Source organism: Micromys minutus (assembly GCF_963924665.1).
Source record: "Micromys minutus genome assembly, chromosome: 13".
Classification (NCBI taxonomy): Eukaryota; Metazoa; Chordata; class Mammalia; order Rodentia; family Muridae; genus Micromys; species Micromys minutus.
In genome coordinates, this window is record NC_137982.1 from 46,770,104 (window position 1) to 46,792,356 (window position 22,253).

General features: G+C 34.7%; 1 protein-coding gene across 2 annotated transcripts in view; it reads left to right on the forward strand.

Annotated features, from left to right (window-relative positions):
- Nucleotides 1–22,253, forward strand: part of MTX2 (metaxin 2) — a 52,997-nt gene that overhangs the window by 2,708 nt on the left and 28,036 nt on the right. For both annotated transcript variants that reach the window (XM_080928077.1, XM_080928078.1), the window contains exons 2-3: nucleotides 14,941–14,988; nucleotides 15,998–16,044. In XM_080928077.1, the coding sequence (XP_080784203.1) occupies nucleotides 14,941–14,988; nucleotides 15,998–16,044 (95 nt within the window). The remainder of the gene's footprint in view (nucleotides 1–14,940; nucleotides 14,989–15,997; nucleotides 16,045–22,253) is intronic.

Sequence of the window (22,253 nt, forward strand, 5' to 3'; positions counted from 1 at the left end):
TGTTCTCTGTAGCTTTCTTATGCAGCCAACCCAGGACCATTGCCTAGGGGTACCACACCACCCACAGTGAACTAGCTGGACTCATATCAATCATTAATAAAGGAAACACCCCACAGACCTGCCCACAGAGCAGTCTGATGAAAGAATTTTTTTCAATTGAGTTCACTCTTCCAAAATATGTCTAGGTTTGTGAAAATTTGACAGAAACCTGCCAGCACAAATGTATATTTAAAAATAGCCCAAAGGATAGCTTTCTACTGTTATCACAAACGAGTTGAGGAGTTGATGATGGATATGTTAAGTAGCTTGATTTAATCTTTATATACTGTGTACCTGTGTTAATATTATACTTGTGATTTGAAAAAGCAAATTTATTTCTGACATGGTGATAAACACTTGTAATAGCAGTTGGGAAGCAGAGGCAGAAGGATTGCCAGTTCCAGTATAGTCTGGGCTACATAGAGAGATCCTGGCTTCGTGGTGGTGGTAGGGGGAAATAATAATAAAATAAAATTATAAAAGCAATGTGTATACTTGGGTGTTTATACATACTGATAGTTAAGAGATGTGATAATATGTTAGCTTTCAAGCTAGAATTATATTAAGTAAAAAGTTATAGTATGATATAAGTCCTGTATGAACTTATTAAATAAATCTGTACAGATATGTATACATTTACCTAAACAAAGAAAAGCTTTTAGAACAACTCAACTAATTCTCCTTAGGAGTTTCACGAAAATATAAACTGTTGAAAGGAGATGGAGGAACTTTGTTTGTGATTTATTTGAATTACTGTAGTGAGCCTATTTTACCTATATAATTTAAATGACTATAAATTTTCAAATTAAAAGATGATAGTCAAGAACTGAAAAGAAGATAATCTGGGTTTAGCCTTGACTTTTAAGTGATTTATAAATGTAACTCAGATTCAACAGCTATCCACGTTATTTTGTTTCTGGTCATAATTGAGCTTTTCTTAGAAGGAAGAGGTTAACCTGTAGGGTAGAGGTACATGTTTACATAGTTCTGTTTTAACAGTAATTATGAATTTTTTTTTGTAATCGAGGACTCTGAGTTTTAATATATGTGATAGTTTGGTTATTCTTCCCTGCAGTGGTCATGAGCTAGCATACTTTTTGATATTTCTTTTGGAAACGTTTAAGGCATCGTAATGTTTATCTGGTATCTGTGGTGTGTGTGTATGTGTGTGTGTGTGTGTGTGTGTGTGTGTTTGTGTGTGTTTGATATTTCTGCAGTGCCTTCCCTGAGAGACTGATTTGTAAAGGGCATGTTTATATAAGCCGCTTTAGTGTAGATTTGCAGTGTTCCCCAAATCCCCATTATCCAAAGTTTTGATCCCTCTGTGGCATTGGGAACTTGTGGCATTGGTAGAAACTTTAAGAAGTAGTGATTGTGAGACCTTCATTTCTTTTGCTGTGTCCTCACCATGAAGTGAACAGTTTTGTTTAGATATACCTGCTTCACCACAGGTCCAAAGCAGTAAATCTGCCCTACTGTGAACTAAAACCTCCCAAACTGAGGCAAAAGCAAACCTTTCTTCTTTATAAGCTGATTATTTCAATGCTTTATTAGAGTAATGGTAAGCTTGCTGAATTGCTTAGCATAAGGGATCACTTCTTGTCTCTTTACTGGCAGTGTATCTCTGGCTCACAGTGCAACTTTTCCTGTCTTCACAACTCTTAACTTTTTTTTCTTTTTTTAAATGCTTGCTTGGCATATCCATTAGTGAATTAGCTAATTTTGGGGCTTCCAGTCTCTCTTGCTGTCTTCTAAAATAATCTTTATATTATAGGCCTAAGTGGGTTTGTTGTCTTGGTACATTTTTCTTTTCTTAAAATATTTGGTGTGACTTCTAGTTTCAACACCTTCTTTGGTTTCCCAGCATCAGTAGGGCTAAGTGGCTTAAAAGCCTCTCTATAACTAAGTCCAAATCTGTTACTTTAGCTTCCTTTCTTGTCACCCCCTTCCCTGAATTTCTAGACTTTCTAAACTATTTGTAATGTCCATCTTTAGCACATGCTGTTGTCTGCTTGACGTGGCCATGTCAACAACTCCTGTTTATTCTTAAGACTCAACACCATTTGAATGTGTGTATCTAGGACATTTTTTCTTTGTCAAATGAGATTCTTTTTTAAAAAAAATAATAATACTAATGATCCATGGTCATTATAGAGAAATGAAAATAATACAGAGAACTGTAAGGAGTAAAGTGAAAAATCACCTGACAGTCTACTGCCAAAATTAAGACTTTAAAACCCCATTTCATATTCAAAACTTTGCTGAGCAAATCTATCATTTCTTTCTCCTAAATTAAAAATACAGGCATAGATAATACAGAGCTTGCATTTTCTTTTGTCATATGATATAATGGGATCTCTTCTCATGTCTGTGATGAAATTATTTGCTGTCATGTTTGAATGGCTATGTAGTATTTCATTGTAGAAAAGAAACCATAATTTACTTGTGAAAACCTAAAACCCAGTGGATTTTTTTTTTGTTTTGTTTTGTTTTGTTTTGCTTTTTTGAGACAGGGTCTTACTAAGTACCCTTGCTGTTTGGCCTGTATCTTGGAATGTAGATCAGGCTGGCCTTGAACTTAAAGAATTGCATCTGCTTTTGCCTCCGAGTGTTGGGGTTTTCATGATATGTTATCAACCAGTATAGGTGAAGATTGGAGACAGCAGGTGCTCTGTATACAGGAATATCCGCACCAGCTTGTACTCTTACTGCATGGCTGACCACGCAAATACAAAATTTGAAAAGCAGACTGTTAGGAACAAGATCTAGGAGTAACAGAAAGCATTTTGGAACCAGCTATTTGTAATGTGTGATCTCAGGGAGGACTTAGTCCCTCTTTTAAAGGGCTTTAAAATTTTTAAGGTAGATTATCCTTTTGAAAGTTATGTAATTATGAATTTTAATTGTGTCAGTTTTCCTTCAGAGCAGCACCTGCATTAGCATTAGAATAATCAGAAGTTGTTTTTCCCTGCATCACAATGGCCCTTGGTCTTGTTTTGCTTTTCTACCACTTATTGTGTAATATTTCTGGCAGCCTATATTAACTAGAGAGTGAAAAGAGAATTTGGCAAGTCAGTTTGGTCAAGTTGCTGTGTGCCAAAGCCACTGAAGGTGTATATGATTTGTCTTTCTGCAAAGGTGTTTGCATTTGTGGGATAAATTTCTCAAAGTAGAAGAGGAATTTGAATTACCCAAGTAACATGGAAAGAATAATAAATTATGACTTTGATGAACAATTTGGTTCTTTGGAATTTTAAAAGGATAAAAACATGGTCTTGGATATTGAATCGTCTAAAACCTTTTTAAAATGTATTTTATTTTATTATAGGCATTGTTTTGCCTGCTTGTATGTCTGTGTGATGGTGTTGGATCTCTTAGGACTGGAGTTACAGACGTTACGAGCTGTCATTTGAGTGTAGGAATTGAACGCAGGTTTTCTGAAGACCTCCTAATGAGTAAGCCAGTGCTCCTAAACTGTGAGCCGTCTCTCCAATCCTTTAAACATTTTATTAACAATCTCTGTATTTTAAATTTCCATTGACAAAGGTTCCTAAGACAAGTTTCTGGTTTGTTTATTTATTTAAACGAGCATGACTATGTCCCTAAACATAAGTATCTTGAATGTAAGTGGGACTCACCAATGATGCTAGTTTGGCTAGCCAGCTTGCTCCAGGGCTCCCATCTCTGCTTCCCATGTGATGGGAACTAGGTACTTAATATCCTAAGTTAATTCTGTGGACAGTCTTAGAAGACATTTACTATTTCCTCTTTACTGTTAAATGAAATATAGCTCGGTGGTAAGTCATTTACCTATCAAGTTGGTGACCTGCGTTTGATCCCAAACATTAAACACAGACATGCATACACATAAAATCAGGCATTTTAAAAAATGCTTTTATACCATAATAAAGTATGCTTTGTTCTGTTTTTCCTCATTTTAGTACAGGATATCACACCAAAAAAGGCTTTAGAGGGTGAGATAAATGGAAAAATAGAGGCTAAAATAATCTTACAATATTGGTAGGAGTATAATACAGTACTGGGGAAGAACATTTTCACATGCAAGGCCTGAGTTTGATGGTACCACCAAAATAGTGTTTTTAGTTTTTAAATTTTTTGAAATTTTAGTATGAAGGGGCTATTGTTGATAAGACCATATTGAGTTCTCAAAATATTTAATGATGAAAACTACAACGGATAATTGAAGAAATGCATTAATATTTTAAATGTGCTGAGAACAATATATTCAATTGTTTTGCTCTTTAGAATAAAATATTTTCTTAGTTGTTTTTACTCGGTCTTCTAAGGATTTCCCAGTAGCTTTGAGGAAGGAACCAAAGAATTACTGAGAAGTTATTGAGTTGGCCATTGTATTTCAGATAATCACTTTCTTCATTAGCAGTCATAGGGATAGTATTATATTATGGAGCTTACATTGGTGGATGTGAAGCTGATATTGAAGGGCAGGTGGTGAAGGCGAACAGACAAAATAAGGCTTTACTTCAGGTGAGTGTATCGTTGATTGACAGAGGCATGGCTCATTATCTGATCCTACTACAGTTATGAATATATTTCAAACCAGATTCTTAAAGGCAGTGCTTTGCTCCCTTTGGAAACTTTAATATGTTGCTACAGTTCTCTGAAAGACACGTTTATTAAAAATTGTCTGCAGTTGAGGTAATGTTGATTTTAATTTTCTTGTAACATCTATTACAGTTTGATACTCTAACTTCTCTTTCTAAAGTGTGTTTGGGATGGAGCCCCCATTCCTTGAATGTGTCAGGCATTTTACTCTACCACTCAGCTATACTCACAGTTCCATAATTGAGTGATTTAGCTTAAAAGATTTGGTGACGGGTACCCTCTTAAATTTGTCAGTATTATCTCTGAATGCTTTTGAGTTATTAATGTTAGCTAAAGCTTTCCATATTTGAGTTAAAATTGAAAGAAAACACCATCAAACTTCTTAACATTTCTCCAACATTTAAAAAATTTCTTGAGAAGTAGTTATAAGATAGAAGATACGAATGATAAGAGATTGAAAATTCAGACTTTTCATTTTTTTTAAAGACAGAAGTTATAATATTCAGTAAATTTAGCTAAACTCATTTATATGGGGAGGAGAAGTGTTGGCCTTGCCAGCAAGAAAAATTCATGTTTTAATTTTTTATTGCTTTGTAAATGACCCTCTATTCTTGAACTCTTTTTTTTTTTTTTTTATTTTTGTATAGTCTATAAATGAATCATGGTTTTGAACTTTTTTACATCAGTAATAAAAATGAAATTTGATGGGTTAGTAATGAAGGCTCTTTTCATAAAATGTCATTTTGTCATGACAATTTCCATTAACTGTAACTATGTTAGCAAAATAGAAGCCATAAAATGCACTTTATTGTGTGTTTTTGTGCTAATTGTATATTTTTATCACTAAGAACTTTTCTAAACCAAAGACTTTTTTTTTTTATAACTTAATTTGCCCTTGGATTAAAAAAAAAAAGGTTTTTTTGATGTGTATTTATCCTCTTAAATACAACATTCTTGGTTATAATAGAATTTCTTTTTACATATATTTTATTATCTGGTCAAACTAAGCATTGGCCTAAACTTTATATAAATAAATTTTATCATCTGTTTATTATTAAAAGGCTATTGTTAGACTGCTGACTAATAATTTGGCTATTTGTTAGCTACCTTTGCTTATTAATCTTTATGTTAAATGAGAATGTTTTGAGGCTGGGAACATAACCCAGTAGAATACTGGGTTGAGACCTCAGCACCACAAAACCCAAAACCAAGCAAACAAAAGCTTACAGACATCTTAAAATATAAGTAATTTCTCTTATTTGCGTGTTTTATTAAAGAGTTATTATGTTGTCATTGTTTTTACTATTATCATTATCAGTTAAAGACACTAATTTGGGCAGGGTTAAGAACTAGTTATATGTCAACTATTTAACTGGTAGTTTTTTGTTGTTTTTTAGTTGGAATAATGAATTATTCTTTATAGATTTTCCTATGTATTAATGTTCTACAAAGGAGGAAAGAGAGTAGGGCACAGGTGTATATTATATGAATTAACAAAAAAAGATTTAGACCTTGTAAATTTACTTTCTAAAATGCTATGTAGAGTTTATGTATTTACACATTCACACATTAAGCAACAAAAGTTCTGATACCAATCAATAGGTTTCTTCTTCCTAAGAACTTAAGATAAGTTGTAACCAACACTGTAACTCCAAGAAACTTTCAGAGTCACAAATCTATCGTTTTGAAAGACAGGTCTTAGGTAATTCACTGGCCTTGAACTTGCTATGTAGTCAGGAGTGTATTTGAACTTCTGACTTCACTGCTCTTACTTTCTGAGTTCTGGGATTGTAGGCATGAGCCATCATGGCACCTGATTTATAGGGTTCTCCCCGTTTTTGTACATGCCTGGCAAGCTCTCTCATAATCGAGGTCCGTTCTAAGTCTCACAGAACCCTTACTGGGAGTCCTTATTGGAATCTTTTAGTCTTTAATCTTATATAAGCACTTTCTTGCAGTACATTCTAAATTGCTTTACTCTATGCTATACAATGTTTTAGGTGTATGGAAATGACACTACAACTCTGCATTTCTTTTTTTTTAAAAATACAAGTTATTTTCTGGCATGAACTTTATCTCTCAAACTTTTGAGATGGGAATATTTTTAATTATTTTTATTTTAATTGTGTTTCTATGGGGATATATGCATGTGAGTACAGGTGCCTTTGGAGGCCAGAAGGGGTCATTGGATTCCCTGGAGCTGGAGTTATAGGCGAGTATGAGCTGCCCAACATGGATGAGTGCTGGAATATGAACTTGTCCTCTGCAAGAGCAGTATTGTGCTTTTAACCACTGAATTATCTCCCCATCCCTGGAAGAATGATTTCAATCTCCTGTTTTCGGAAGAGTCTTTAACACATTTGTTGTAAAGTCTTTAAAACACCCTGTCTTCAACTGTACTTTTGGGATATTATTTAATCATATCGTGATTGTTAGCTGGATGTGTTGTTGCCTTTTTCTATAGTTTGCAGGTTGAATTAATGTTGAATTTAATACCTAATACAGCATTTTTAAAAATTCTCATTTTGATAGTCTAATTATCTTAAAAACCCATTTAAGTATATTTGCCTAGAAGATGATGGGCTTTAAATCTAGCTTATTTGTTGCCATCATTGAGGTAGTCAGTCTGGTGTCTAATTTATTTGTTTTTTTTGTGTTATGCAGTAACTGGATTGTTTAAGATCAGCCAAGTACTTGTTTAAACATTTTATTATATTGCTAGTATTTGCATTTACAACTGGCAGAAAGTCATTCGAATTTGGGGATAGACTGAACGCATGCATGTCTTAATTCTTTTCTCTAACACTGTCTAAGTAGTGTTGCTAGGCTGAAGACATGGCATCTATGAGTTTTTCAAATATAGTTGCCTAAGGATAAACTGAGTTTGACTTCATTAGTGCACAAATGATAGGTTTGTGTAGAGTTATTATAGCATTAATCAATTTGATGGATTGGAAAAATGACAGAATGGAAGTGGCATGTAATATTAGTGCCTATTATTCTACAAATTATGTCTTCACCCACGTTCACATGCCAGAGCAGTCATGTTGTACATTAGAAATGCAGAATTTTAAAACATGAGAAACCAACGACAGAGGGGACCTTTTTTCCTGGGCTGTTTCTTGTTCTCTTATATTAGATCAAGAAATGGGCCTTAGAATCTAGACTTTTATTTGGTCACTACTTTCATAGTGTGACATACCCTGAATGAATGGGATGCAAGGATCATCTCCCACCAAATGAATGACTTAGCACTTAACTTGACATTGAGGACACTATAAGTAATATGTAAATGAGAGACCTAATAATATACTTCTGTGGATTGATTTGCTACCTGTCATTCTAGTAGTGTTCTAATGGATAAATAATAAATAAAGAATATTGATTTTTTTAGGGATTATATTTATTGATAAAGCTTAAAGATAGCTTAAATACAATTAAAATAATATTGAGCAAATATTTATATTTTGATGGTTACTTTATCATGCATAATGCTAACAATTTATTCATTGTTTTATGGCTTTAATAAAAAACTCTTTAAGAGTTGTTTAATTTTTTTAAACTTAAAATATTTGGTTTTACTAAGGCAGTGTCTGTCTGCTGCCTGTGCTGGCCTGGTACTTATGATCCCCTTCTGCACAGCCTCACAAGTGATGTAATTATAGCATGTGCCACCTGCCTTGTGTCTGCTCCTTTTTAATTTTGTTTTGTCTTCCTCAACATAAATACATAAAATGGTAGAGAAGGTCTATTTCAAAAGTTTAAGAATTACCTGGGCTGGAGAAATGGCTCAGTGGTTAAGGGCACTGACTGCTCTTCCAGAGGTCCTGAGTTCAATTCCCAGCAACCACATGGTGGCTCACAACCATCTGTAATGGGATCTGATGCCCTCTTCTGGTGTGTCTGAAGACAGCAACAGTGTTGTACTCATATACATAAAGTAAAACTTAAAAAAAAAAAAGAAGAAATACCCAGTTGCATACAAATAACCCTTTTTTATTCCCTAAAGACTAAAATGTAGAGACATCCTTTCTTCTTGGTAAAGGAAAACACTAAGTAGGAAATAATCAGGGCATTGACTAGGGTATGCTAGAAAGTTGGTAAAGGACTGAGTAGCTTTTCAATAACACTAATTGGGATATGCACTTAGAGTGCTCTGACTTATTCTAGTTCTTTTTTGTTTTGTATTACAAAATAGAAATACATTTCTTCATAAAAATAATAAAATTGAGCATATTTTTGTGAATATTGTTAGAATAGCAATTCTATTGTTTTGAATTTAAGATTTGTTTTTATGTAGATGAGTGTTTTTTCTACAAGTGTGTCTAGTTGGTCAAGAAGAGGGCACTGGCCCTCTTGGAAGTGGAATTTCAAACCATGGTTGTGAACCACCATATGAGTTTTGGGAGCTGAACCACACACAGTCCTCTGTAAGAGCAACACCAGCACCGAAACCTCTGAGCCATCTCTCTAGACCCCAGTAATTCTAATTTTTAAAATGTAAATTAGAGTGGACCACTATGTTTTAGCATAAAAAAATATGGTGGTTTTTTAGTCTTAGAAAAAAATGGTCTCAGTTTTATTTTAGTGTATTCGTGCATGGGCACACCCTCTTGCATGCCATGGCACGTGTGGAGAGACCAGAACACAACCATGGGAGTTGGTTCTCTCCTTATACCAGCTATGTCCTGGGAATTGAGTTTAGGTTAGCCTTTACTTGCTGAACCATAGAGTAATTTCTTTTCTTAGAATGAATCAATTTCTCTATAAGCAGACAGTATTTGTGTGTGTGTGTGTGTGTGTGTGTGTGTGTGTGTCTACCTATACATGCACATGTGTGCATGTGGAGGGTGGTGGTTGACATCAGTTACTTTATACCTTATATTTTTTTAACGAGGTTTCTTATTAAACCTGGGGTTTGCCGATTTGGTTTACTGGCCAGCCAGCAAGCCCTATAGATTTCCTGCCTGCTTTTCTTGCATTGTGATTAGAAAGAAGCAAGTGCTGAAGTATCAAACTCTTTAAATGGTTGCTGAGTGTCAAGCTTAGGTCTTCGTGTTTGGATGGCAAACACTAGCAACTGAGTCATTTCTCTAGCTGCTAAAAGATTGTTTTACTTTGGAATTGTTACAACAAATAGATTTGTTGTTGTAATTATTTAATCTAAATGGAGGTTTCTAACTCACCCTTGATCATTTGGTTCCCAGATAAAAGATACAAACCTTTTATATTTATAATAAGCCTTAATCAGCACTACAGCTGGGCAGTTATCTGCCCTCTATGCTGTTATGTTTACTTCCTGCCAATAACCCTGAGATACAACTTGCCACATTCCATCTTAACTTTTATTGGCTAGTCCTCATGACCATATTTTCATGATTGACCTACTCCATGGCATCTTCTCCTCTCTCCACTTTCTCTCTCCTTCCTTGTGTTTTTTGCCTCAGACCCCAAGCCCAGAAACCAAAACCTCGCCTATCCCTCTTCTGCCCAGCTACAGGCTGTAGACATCTTTATTCTCCAGTCAGGGATAACTTGGGGTGGGGGGCAAGGTTACATAGCTTCCAATGTGCAGATTCTCTTGTCACTGGGGGTAACCAGACCTCGAGGGCCAGTATTTAACATTACAATACATATCAAAAGACCAAGCCTCAATACAGATTAGCTTGAAATGGTAATTAGACACTAAATTAAAACTTGATAAATTCAGATTTAATATTTTGGAGTGTATTATTAAAACTTCTGTGATTTGTTTTAAACAATTGAGAATCCAAGATAACAGATAACTTCAGTACTATAGAAAAAATGTATCTAAGAATTTATTCCGTAGGAAACTAGAGATACAGTGTTGACCTAACATTATGATAGTGTAGAAAATAATGTATGACATAAGACAAACAAGCTATATGGACAGTACATATAAAAGAAATTATATTAATTTTAAGAGCCTTCTTGATGGAAGTGACTTTGTTTCTGAAGATGTGTGACTGAATATTTACCAGTAAAAAGAATATTACAGGGAAACAATTTGAGCAAAATCATAAAAGTAAGAGAATCTGAAGTACTCAGGTAAACATTGACATATTCTAGTTGGCCAGAAAAAAAGATCTTGGTGTAAATGGTTGGGTACCCAGGGACCCTATTAGTGTTCTCTACTAATTCATGTATGTTTTTCCCTAGTCTTTTTTTGGTATTTTTTTCCCAAGAAAGAAAAGGATTCTTTCTTGTTCGTTAGCACATAAACACCTGGGTTCCAAGGTGAAACTTGAAATAAGTAATTGATTAGAACAATGTTCTGCCATATGGGATAGAGGGTGTATCTTGTACTATGCAAGATAATCCTTTGATGTACAGAAGAAAATGCCTATAAATTAGCCATGCATTTTTTATGCAACTATAAACTCTAAAATGTAACATTTCTTTTTGACATTCTATATTTAAATACATAGTTTTCATCAGTGTTCTTGTTACTGTGGTGGATTCCTATGTAAAAACAAAGCAGAAAGGATTTATTTGTGGTTTCAGAGGTTTCCAAGCTTGGTAAGCTGGCTTGAGGAAAGGAAGGCAGTCATGGAGAACTCAGGGCAAAGTGAGGCCACTTGCGGGTGGCCAGGTAGTAGGATAACATGGCCTTCAAAGGCATATCCCTAGTGATGTATTACCTCTAGCCAGGCTCTACCTCCAAAAGTTTATAGGTTTCCCACAGTAGTTTCAGGTAGCTACCAAACCTTTTAACACAGGAGCTTGTGTGGGGCTGTTGCACCATTTGTAGGATACAGTGCAAAATGAAAATTTGAAGCTCTTTCCCACAACTGTAAGGATTCCAGGACTGGGGCAGCAGAACACTTTCTTAGTGCTGTAGGCTTAGATTTTTCAAAACCTATTTTAATTAGGGTTCTTAAATACTTCAACCTCTCTTTTAGCCCACTGACCAGAGGTAGCAGAAAAAGAAGGCTAATAGAAAAAGGGGGTTGTCAATCTGTTTAGAAGTAGTCCTTTGGGGCAATTTCAGTCTTCATTGTCAGGGTATTAGCAGTTCAGTACAAGAGCAAATACCAAATACCAGTCAGTCCAGCAGAAACTGCGAGGCTCTACTGAATTGGCAGGAATCAGCCAAAGTGGCAAGAATCAGTCAGAATGTCTTTGGTCTGTTTCTCTTAGTGATCAGTGAAGACCAGCTTAGCGCTACAAGGAATACGACTATACCTTGTACCAGAAGTTTTTTGGTGTGTTTCTCTATGAGAAGTCACAACACGATAGCATACCAATACCACTGAGTGTTATCAGTGAAAACCAGTGTCAGCAAAGCCAGGGATCACCAATAAAGACTGACAAGGCACCAGTACCACCCTGCATTGTCCTCTGTCTGCTGAGCTACACTTACATCCTTTCTGAACAGTACAGTTCTCTCAAACATCACTATCAAAACACCACATGCCCTCTTTTCAGGCTGCCTCCAGGAAAATACCACATGTCTGTTCTTAGCAAAACATCCTTTCATGTGTTTGCTTTAGCAGAAACATCTTCTCATAAGACAGGTTTCAGAAAAAACGTCTCATGACTTAACAGTCTCCAAGGAAACCAGAAATTTCTACTTCAACCATATGTAACTCTTTTTATGGTTTAGGCCCAAGTAACTTGCACCTTAGCAGTAATGGACAAGCCTTTTGCCTAACTTCCATTTTTTTACTCCCCTCCCTTATTTTAGGTTTTTTTGAGACAGAGTTTCACCAACTCCCTTTAAAAAAAAAAAACAAAAAACTGTTAGTTTTACCTTTTCTAGTTGAGGCTGCTCTTTCTCTAAGGATATTTAAAATGGCCTTTCATATTAGGGAATACTTTAGTAGTAGAAGTTGAAAGTACATAGGGGTAAGTGATCTGTAATATTATTTATTATTGGAAGTAGTTTTGTGGTCTAAACATTTCCAATCAACTGAAGGACAGTTAAAACTAAAAGTATTTTATTGTCTTAAAAATACTTTAAAAAATGCTACAGGTATTATAAATTTCTGTTGTCATCACAATGCTTTAATAATTTCTACGTCCTTTTATTTGACACACAACTCGGGCAAATGATGGTGTGGGAATTGACTTGCTTGACATTGGGAAATAGAAAAACTTGTCTTTTTGGACTGAATCTTTTGTCAGGTGTTTACAGTAAAAGGCTTTAATTAATGTTATCCACAACAGGAAGTAGCCTTTATCATTTGCCACGAGTGGCTGATAATTATTATGCTTCCTAGGTTTCTTGTATCAGTGGTTCTCAATCTTCCTAATGCTGTGATGATCCCCCAACCATATAGTTATTTCCTTGCTACTTCATAAGTATAATTTTGCTGTTATAAATCATAATTGTAAATTATCTGTGACCCCTATGGGAGAGTTTGCTTGGCTCTCCAGGGATTGTGACCCACATGTTGAGAACCACTGACTTAGGAGCTTGTTTCCTGGAATGGCACCTCCATGGACCATTTATAGAGCTATCAACATGCCACCCAACATGGCATTTTCACTTTCTGCATTAGTGATTTTTTTTCCCACATCATACTTTAAATATAATTATTTAATCTAAGTCACATGGACTGGGCTCATATTAATGTTATATGTCCTGAGATGGTTAGGGGTGAGTTAGATAGCTTGTTATTTTCTCCATACAGTTTCTTATCTGTTGGTCCATAATACTAGAATTTCCAGCTGTTAAAATGGCTACATAGGTTTCATCAGTATACTTGCCTTTAAAAAACTGGTATGTTTTATATGTGAAGAAAAAATATTTTAGTAGAATTTTTTCTTGGGAATTTATTTTCAATAGCATATGAGTTAAAATATATTTTATATATTCTACCAAGCAAAACATTAACCTCCTCTTCCCTAGTTTCCAGCTGTAGGCCTTTCATAGCTAGAGTCTTTGGTATTTCTGGGCAGCTTTGCAGTATACCGAAGGTGATGAATTAACACACACATTCTCTCCCTCCCTCCCTCCCTCCCTCCTTCCCTCCTTCTCTACCCACCTCCGTGTGTGTGTGTGTGTGTGTGTGTGTGTGTGTGTGTGTGTGTGTGTGTGTGTTGAGTTTCTACCCAGTACTTTATATATGCAAGTGAGCACTTTGTTTCTGAGCTAAAGGAATTGAATTAATGTTCACATTATAGCTGATATTATAAGCTTATAGAGTAGCAAGTATGGTATTCAAAACATGGTGCATTGTGGTTCACACAACTACTTCCTTAGTAATTGAGTTTTAATATATAGTTACTCTTTGGAAATTTTATAAATATTATTTCTGCGCTTCATTATGAACAAGGTTAATAGGTTTCTTTTACCTGTTACCTCTTAAGTGATCCATCTTAAAATGCTGTACATATGTTGTAGTTCTTTTAAAATCAGCTATTATATTAAAAATGGCTTGTTGCTGTGTCAGAGACTGGCTCAACATAAACGCAGAAAACTATCAATTATTAACTTCCACAACTCAGTTTCTTGCTAAACACAATCATAGTTGCTGAATTAGGGTTAGTTGTTTTGGTGTTTTATGTCCTTTACAGAGAATAACTTAGTAAATGAGATTCTGATAGCTCCTTATGTTTCTGTTCATGGAACTATTGCTTCCTAAGCATAGTTGATCAGACACTATTTAAAACTGAGTGTTTTTCCTCAACCCTGGGAGATTATTCTCTAGAATGGATTTTCTGTACATGGAATCGTCTGTAGACGGGAGAGTAAGGGTCAGGGACAAGCATCAAGAGAACTAAGCTGAGCTTTGCTGACTCTGTTCCACACTGTGTTACTACTCACTGCTTATTACGCCACTCGGCAGTTAACTTTTGTAGGGCGTCAGTCCTGAAGTCAAGGCAGTAGATCCTTTCATATTCCGATTCCAATGTTTTTAAAGTACTACTTTAAAAAAGGTGGTAAGGCTGTTAACAGATATGTTTGGTTCTTTCAGCTAGTGTGTGACATATTCCTTTTCTGAAAAACCTATAAGAAAATGTTCTGGATATTATTTTACTATCTTTTTTTGTACTGAATAAAATACTAGGTTTTTTTTTTTTTGTATATTGGACATAGTTATTTTCAAGGAAGCTAACTTTATTTTTTAATTATCTTTTAATTTGGCAAGATAGTTTTCTTTTTCTTCTGTGAAAAACATTACCACATGCAAGTTATCATACAGTGTAAGGTAGTGTGATTCATTGCTGTAGTTAAGCGTCACTTTAACAGTAGACTTTAAATGCTGGCCAGTGTACTTATTGATGAGCTTGGCTGATTATTGTTATGCTTTGTACCATGTGCCTACTTATCATTCCTTGTTTCTGCAGCTACAGAACCATGGCCTGAAAATGCGACCTTATATCAGCAGCTGAGAGGTAGGTTCTTATTCACAACTAAAGTGGCTTTGTATCAGAACACACTTACAACCAACAAACTCCTGAATTGAGCCAAGCCAGTTGACCAACCAAGTAAACAAAACTCCGCAGCCCCTAAATGTACTAATGTAATTTCCTGCAATGAGAATATAAAACACAAAGAAGGCATTCCCTTGTATAATTTGTCTATGAGGTTTTGCCTAAAGTTGTACCTGCCAGTTAAACCAACTATTCATACCCTATAGGGTCCTTAGTTTATTATTGACTCATTATATTGGCTGCTGTAGGCAGTGTAAAATGATGTGGTTGCAGGAGCACTTGGCAGATTTACTGCACCAATAGCTGAGACAGCAGATTTTTGAAGTCCTGTGGTAAAGTGGGCTCTCAGTAAAAAGGAACTGTTAAAATGTATAGGCTAGGATGGTTCAGGCTCCCTTTAGCAGCTCTTCATATATCATCAGATCACATTATGGACCCCATTTGGGGCTCAGTAGCCTGCTACAGTTGTCAGAAGACTGCAAAGTAATGAAGACTAATAGGCAGCAGCCCCCGTCTTCTAAGCATGGAATTTTTATTGCAGTGAACTTGTCATCTTTCTTTTGTGTGACAGACCTAGACACACTGTGCAATATTAACTGTAAGCTGGTTTGTATGGTTGTGAATATGGTTTATATGCTTTTACTTTTAACTAGAAAGATTTGAACAAATACTATTTTACTTCATTTTAATGAAAAAATAGTTTTTAAACTTAAAAAATAAGTGTTTTTTGAATAAACAATTTTAATTGCTAATAAAATGAGATAAATGATTAAATACATTTTAGAACAGTCCTATTTTATCTTATTTACACATGGCAATGTAACCAAAATTATCACATAATAGCATTGATATAAACTTATAATTTTATTAGTATAAAATTTTTAAAAAATAAAAATAGCTTTAAAAATATTATAAATATATTTTGTTTATTTAGAAGTCAAACTTTGGACCTTTTATTATGTTTCCACAGGCGAGCAAATTTTGCTTTCTGACAATGCAGCATCTCTTGCTGTGCAGGTAAATATGTAAATAATGTAATTTTATTCTTTGTGCTAAAGGATTTATATCATTTGGAGTTGCAGTCCACCCCCACTGAATATCTAATACTATATATTTAGAGTTTTTCTGTGTGACTTATCATTATCAGTATAATCTTACTCTTCTGTGCAGTATAATTTTATATAGTATTTTCAGTTGTCAATATGCAAAATAAACTTCGTTATTTGTTCTTTTAAGCAGAATCACTTTTAACTGGCAGACATGTTCTGTCTTAGCGGTTGTTTTGCTCTTTGTTAGGTATGATAGTATTTGATTGGGGTGATAATTTCATGTACAGACTTAAAGATTATTTTCTGACTTATTTGTAAGGAGTTACTGCATCTTTCTAATCGGCTTTCTGCTCATTGCATACATGCCAACCTCATTCAGTCTGGTGTCTTCAGGCAGTTAGTCTTTCTAGTTACTCCTTATATATTTATTCATTATGTGTGCATTTATTATTCCCAGTTAGTTCCCTTACTGACTGTAGTGGCTTTTTAAGTAATATGGTTGTGTAATCCAAAAAGTATTTTTAGCAGTGAAAACTTAAAATTGTATTATGGAATACATGGAGAACTGTTTATTTGGAAAAAGTAAATGTTTTGTAGGTTGTAAAATTACAGTTTATGTAAACATTACATGTTCAGCTGCTTAGATACTTAGCTTATGTAGTTTGAATCACAAAGCTCTACTGTGCATCATGTCAAAGGAATCTGCAGATCTGTAACATTGGAGGTAAGACTATGAGCTGCTGGTGGACAAAGAGAAAGAGGAGAGAAAGGATTCATCAAGCTTTGTCACTTTGGAGGCATAATGCTAAGCGTTTAATTTTAAGTCATCTCATTTATAGTTTTATTTAATTTGATGACCTCAGGGTCTAATACAAATGTCTAGTGTGGCAGTAGAGAGTATGGTGTTCAGCTTATCTGTGCTTTAAGGCAGAAAAGATGGGAAGAAATGTGCCTGGGCAATAATTTATTAGTTGGCAGGTCTAGTATGTTTCTTTTATATCTTTTACCAAGAGTATAAATTGTAATTTTTGCCTTTATTTTATCTTTAAGTGTTATTTAACTAATTTTTATTTTCTTTTTATCTTTGATAAAAATTCAATCATGTGCAGTGTACACATTCACATACTTTCTACAGCTTTTCTTAATCTATTCTCTTTAGTAAGATAAATGGAATTTAAGTGTCATATATATGACATAGTATATAACATAGTTGACTGAAAAAAAGAATGCACTCTGTAGATATATAATGTATAAATTATTAGTGTGGTGAAGCAGTCTTGTCTGATAAACACCAGTACAAATAAATTATTTGCTGTATATAAAATAATATTTTCAATCTTTGTATCTTTGAAAAGACAACTTTAGGATATAGTGGATATTTTAGATGATGCAGTGTTTCTGGACAGCTTTTAACTGTCATTTGGGAAATAGTGCTTTAGGGATTAAACAAAGCTAATTAACATTTTTATTTTCAGAAAATCTTCCAGTGAATGTAGTGAAAGAAAACTGGTACCCAAGCTATTTTGTATGTGATTTCAGCAGGTTTACTCCTTACTAAAGCCATTTAAGGATCCCTTATAAAGAACCCTTAAAATGAAATAATAATCATTATATGGAGTACTGCAGTAATTAATTTTGAACAAACAGGAAAGTATTTGGGGTAGAAATAGACTTATAACTCAGCTAGGGAATGTTTGGCTCCTTGAAGACATGACAGTGGTTAGCATACTAGGTTGTCAGGAGTGGAGGAGTCCCGTTGGGCACCCTCCTGGGTAGACACCGGGGACGCTGCTTAGTGTCATACAGTGTGTATAGGTCAGCTCTCAACAAGGAGCTCTCCAGCTCCCAATAATATAAATGGTGTCAAGTTTGAGCAGCCAAAGTCTAGATGATTTAATCAGTTTCCGTACAAAGCAAAATGTCAGAATATCACTATTTTAAAAATTGGTATTTAAATTTTTCCTGGAAGGGAAGGAAAATACCCGAAATGTTGTATATTTTTGTTTATATGGTTCCTATTAATTTGTTTTTTTACCATAGTTTCTCAATCATAGTTATAATTGAAATAACACCAAAAAGACCTTTTAAAAATAATTGAATTTTGCTTAATCATTTCAATTTTTTTTATCCTACACATGTCACTTAGATGATAAATTAACCAGCATATATTAAAAATTCTTGGTTTTCCTCAATATTCTTTGACTTGACAGCTGATAGTAGCCATGACTATAAATATGACTTTTCCACATATCTGATAGAAACTCTGTGGGGTAATTTTCTTCTCCGCAGAGAGAAGCAGCATCTGTTTAGAAGAATCAGCTAAAGGCTTCATGTTTGATGTATAAAATTGATCAAAGCAATGTGACAAGTATCCATAAACTGTATATTTTCTAGAAGAAACCAGATATCAAAATTGGACATTTTAATAGTCAGCCAATTATGCCATCAGGAAATTCAAATTTTACTTATTATAGTAGGTGGTGTTTATTATATTCCGGAAGCTAAGTGCTTGGTTATGTTTAATGAAAGACACCTTTATGACTTCAGTTGAAAAGAAAACAGTTTTCCTTTTGGTGATTATTTCCCCTGTGATAAGCTTTCTTTGTATCATTTATCTGCAAGAATAGGCTTGCTGGAGTGCTACCTGGCCATGATGGAATCTTGGTTGTTGACTGCAGTAGACAGTTAGTCTGATTTTTTTTTCATGAGCTCAGTGTTTGTGTAACAATGTATACACACATGGTACACACAGGGACAGTTCCCATCTTCAAGTGCTGCTTTGAGAGACTTAGGCTTATATTGATCAGTAAAACAAACCTGATAGTTCTCTGTTACTGTTGTCTTTTATCCTCCAAATTCAGTAATAGTAAATATTTAGTAATAGTCACTAAGTAATTCAAAAATTTCTAGTAGGCTTGTTAAAAATGTAGTTAAATTTTAGTAATATGTTTTTCTTTACCCAGTATATCAAAATATTATCATGTAATCAGTACAGAGTTTACTTTTTTTCATATTAAATTCAACGTATGACATGTACATTAGAGTAGATCTCAGTTTGTGGTAGCTGTATATAATTCATATGCTCAGGAGCAATACATAACTCTTGCCTCTGGTATTGGACAGTACTAGTTTAGAAATACAATAGAATAAATACAGATGAACATTTGGAAAAAAATGCTTTTAAAAACTTTAAGAAGTGCTGGGCATAGTGTAGTATTCCTTTTGTCCCATTATTTAGGAGGCAGAAACTGCATATCTTTGATGACAGTCTGGTCTGATATAGTGAGTTCCAGTACTGCCAGGGCTACATAGAGAGAACCTGTTTCAACAACAGCAATTAAAAACAAAAAACCCAGAACTTCACAAAACTATGTCTATCCTGCTTTAGTCTATGTTCTTTTTTATAGCAAGTAGCACACGGTGGAAGGGGTAGTCCATCTTTGTTTTGCAGGGCGTTGGTGGTGCACACCTTTAATCTCAGCACTCTAGAGGCAGAGAGGCAGGCAGATCTGTGGGTTCTTGGCCATCCAGGATAGTTAGGGTGCTTCATAGTGAAACCTTGCATCAAAGATCCAAAATCAGCATATTGAAAACACTTAGGAAGACACTTTGGATACTATAAATATGCAGTGGATATCGATTATTTCCTTCTATCTTGATTTTTGGCAGACATACATTTAATCAATTTTAACAAGATGATTAGAAGCTTATAGGCTTGATAATACCTAAAAACACCACCACTGGGAATAAATATTATTGGTAAAGTTTTAAGGGGGCATTTTTATATTCACATGAACATTAATAATTTTTATAACCACATCAAATACAGGATTTTATTACTTCTTTTGGAATTTCATACATGGATTTTGATAATTTTTACCTTCCTATTTCTTCCTGAACTCCTTCCAAATCCACCCCCCATTTTTATCCTAACCAACTTTGTGTACTTTTTCTTCTTTTTATTACCCAGCAAGTCCAGTTTCTGTTGCCCATATATACTCATGGGTATGAGGCTATCCAGTGGAGCATGTGTAACTATGTTTTCATGCTATGCCTAAAAAACGTTAATATTCAGTGGGTAAACCTAATATTATCTAAGAATATTAAGACTTGTTTTAAAATTCATTGTTAAATGTTTGTGTATACTTAGTTCTACTGAGAGCTTTTATGTAGTCTTAGGATCAGTCCTTACCACAGCCCAGTGAAAGACAACTACTGTTGTAGGGCCAGAGAGATGTCTCAGTGGTTAAGAGCACTGGCTGCTCTTCTAGAGGATCCAGGTTCAGTTCGTAGTATCCACATAGTCCATGACTCCAGTTCCAGGTATTACTTAGTGCATGGATATACATGAGAAACACCAATACACATGAAAAAGAAAAAAGAAAATCAAATGTGGCACACATAACAGTCCCAGCATTTCGGAGTCTGGGAAGAAGGATCACAAATTTAAGACCAGCCATTGGCTAGAGGAATTTCAGGCCAGCCTAGGCTGTATAGTGAGATCCAGTATTAAAACAAGCAACAATAAAGCCAGAAAACACAAAACAAAAAGTTGTAGAAATTTTTAAAGTTCAGAGATGGTCTTTCTAAAAACATAGATGCCAGTACTTATGGAGGAAAACAGAAAGCAATGGCATTGGTTGGTTCTGTGTATGGGAGACACTGTGCTGAGCGCCTCAGTTTTATTAACTTTTTATATGAGGCCAGTACTGTATGAGTTACATGTCAAAGAAACTCCTCTCTCATAACAGTCCTGTGGAATTGGTTATTACAATTCCTACTTCCCCACAGAGGAGAGCGGTGAGGGAGAGAGGTTCAAATGTTGGCCCAATAGTAAGTGCACTTTTAATCATGCATTGTTTCTGACATTTCTTAGCACGTTATAGCTCACATTAAAGTATGAAAGATAAACATGTCTGAGTTTTTGGAATTTGAAAATGAAGTAAAGGTATTCTTATGTTATTACGCTTGTTAGATAGTGAATAAGAAAAAATATTAAAGCTTTAGAAATAGAAGATGTTGATGGAGGATTAATACCTATTTTGACTTCAAGGATTATATACTTGTTTTGTGAATGTCTTTTTAAAAAGATTTATTTATTTGTTTTATGTAAGTACACTGTACACTGTTACTGGCTTAAAACATACCAGAATAGAGTGTTGAATCCCATTACAGATGGTTGTGAACAACCATGTGGTTGCTGGGAATTGAACTCGGGACCTCTGGAAGAGCAGTCAATGCTCTTAACTGCGGAGCCATCTCTCCAGCCCGTGAATATCATATATATAATATATATAATAAAATACTACTTTCTAGTAGGGTTTAGAAATGTCATTTAATGTATAAAGCCAATTTAAACAACCTGGCTTTTCTTTTTTGTGTATCTAAATATAGAATCTATAAAATTGGATTTTTTTTCGTTAGTGTCACAAATTGGTGATGGTTATTAGAATACTGCATGAAAAAGTAACCTGTTTTTACGTTAAGAATCACATTTAAGGGGACTGGAGAGATGGCTGAGTTGTTACAGAGCACTAAGTGCTCTTCCAGAGGACCAGGATTCAATTCCCAGCAACCACATGGCAGCTCACAATTGTCTGTAACACTAAGACCTGATACCCTCACATAGACAGACATATAGGGAAAGCACCATGCACATAAAATAACAAAAAATTATATAAAAGCGAAGAATGACATTTAAGCTCAGACTAAAAAGAATGTCTGTGTTTCATTTAATCTTTTTATTTTCTTTGGTGTTTGTGTGTGTGTGTGTGTGTGTGTGTGTGTGTGTGTGTGTGTGTGTGTAAATAACTTTAAAAATGAAAAAAGATAGTAAACACTATTTTCTTTCTGTTACATTGTCAAAAAATGCAACATTTTTATAGGCTTCATTAATGGTGTGAGCAGTAACATACTAACCTGTCAAATGGGTTCTTATATACTTAAGCTGATGGCCCTTGCTTTTGTGTTTTTAGCAAATGAAGCTTTGCAGGTGGAGGTATTTATTAGTGGTTAAATGGTGATATTCTAATGTAGTCTTTGGAGGTGAGCAGTGAGGAGTCCCTTTTTTCGTTTGGATCGCAAATCAGTTGTTAGATGGCCACAGTACACAGCTTACCCGCAGAATTTTAGGTGAAATAATCTTGAGTAATTTTGTTTCAGGCAAGTCGTTCTATG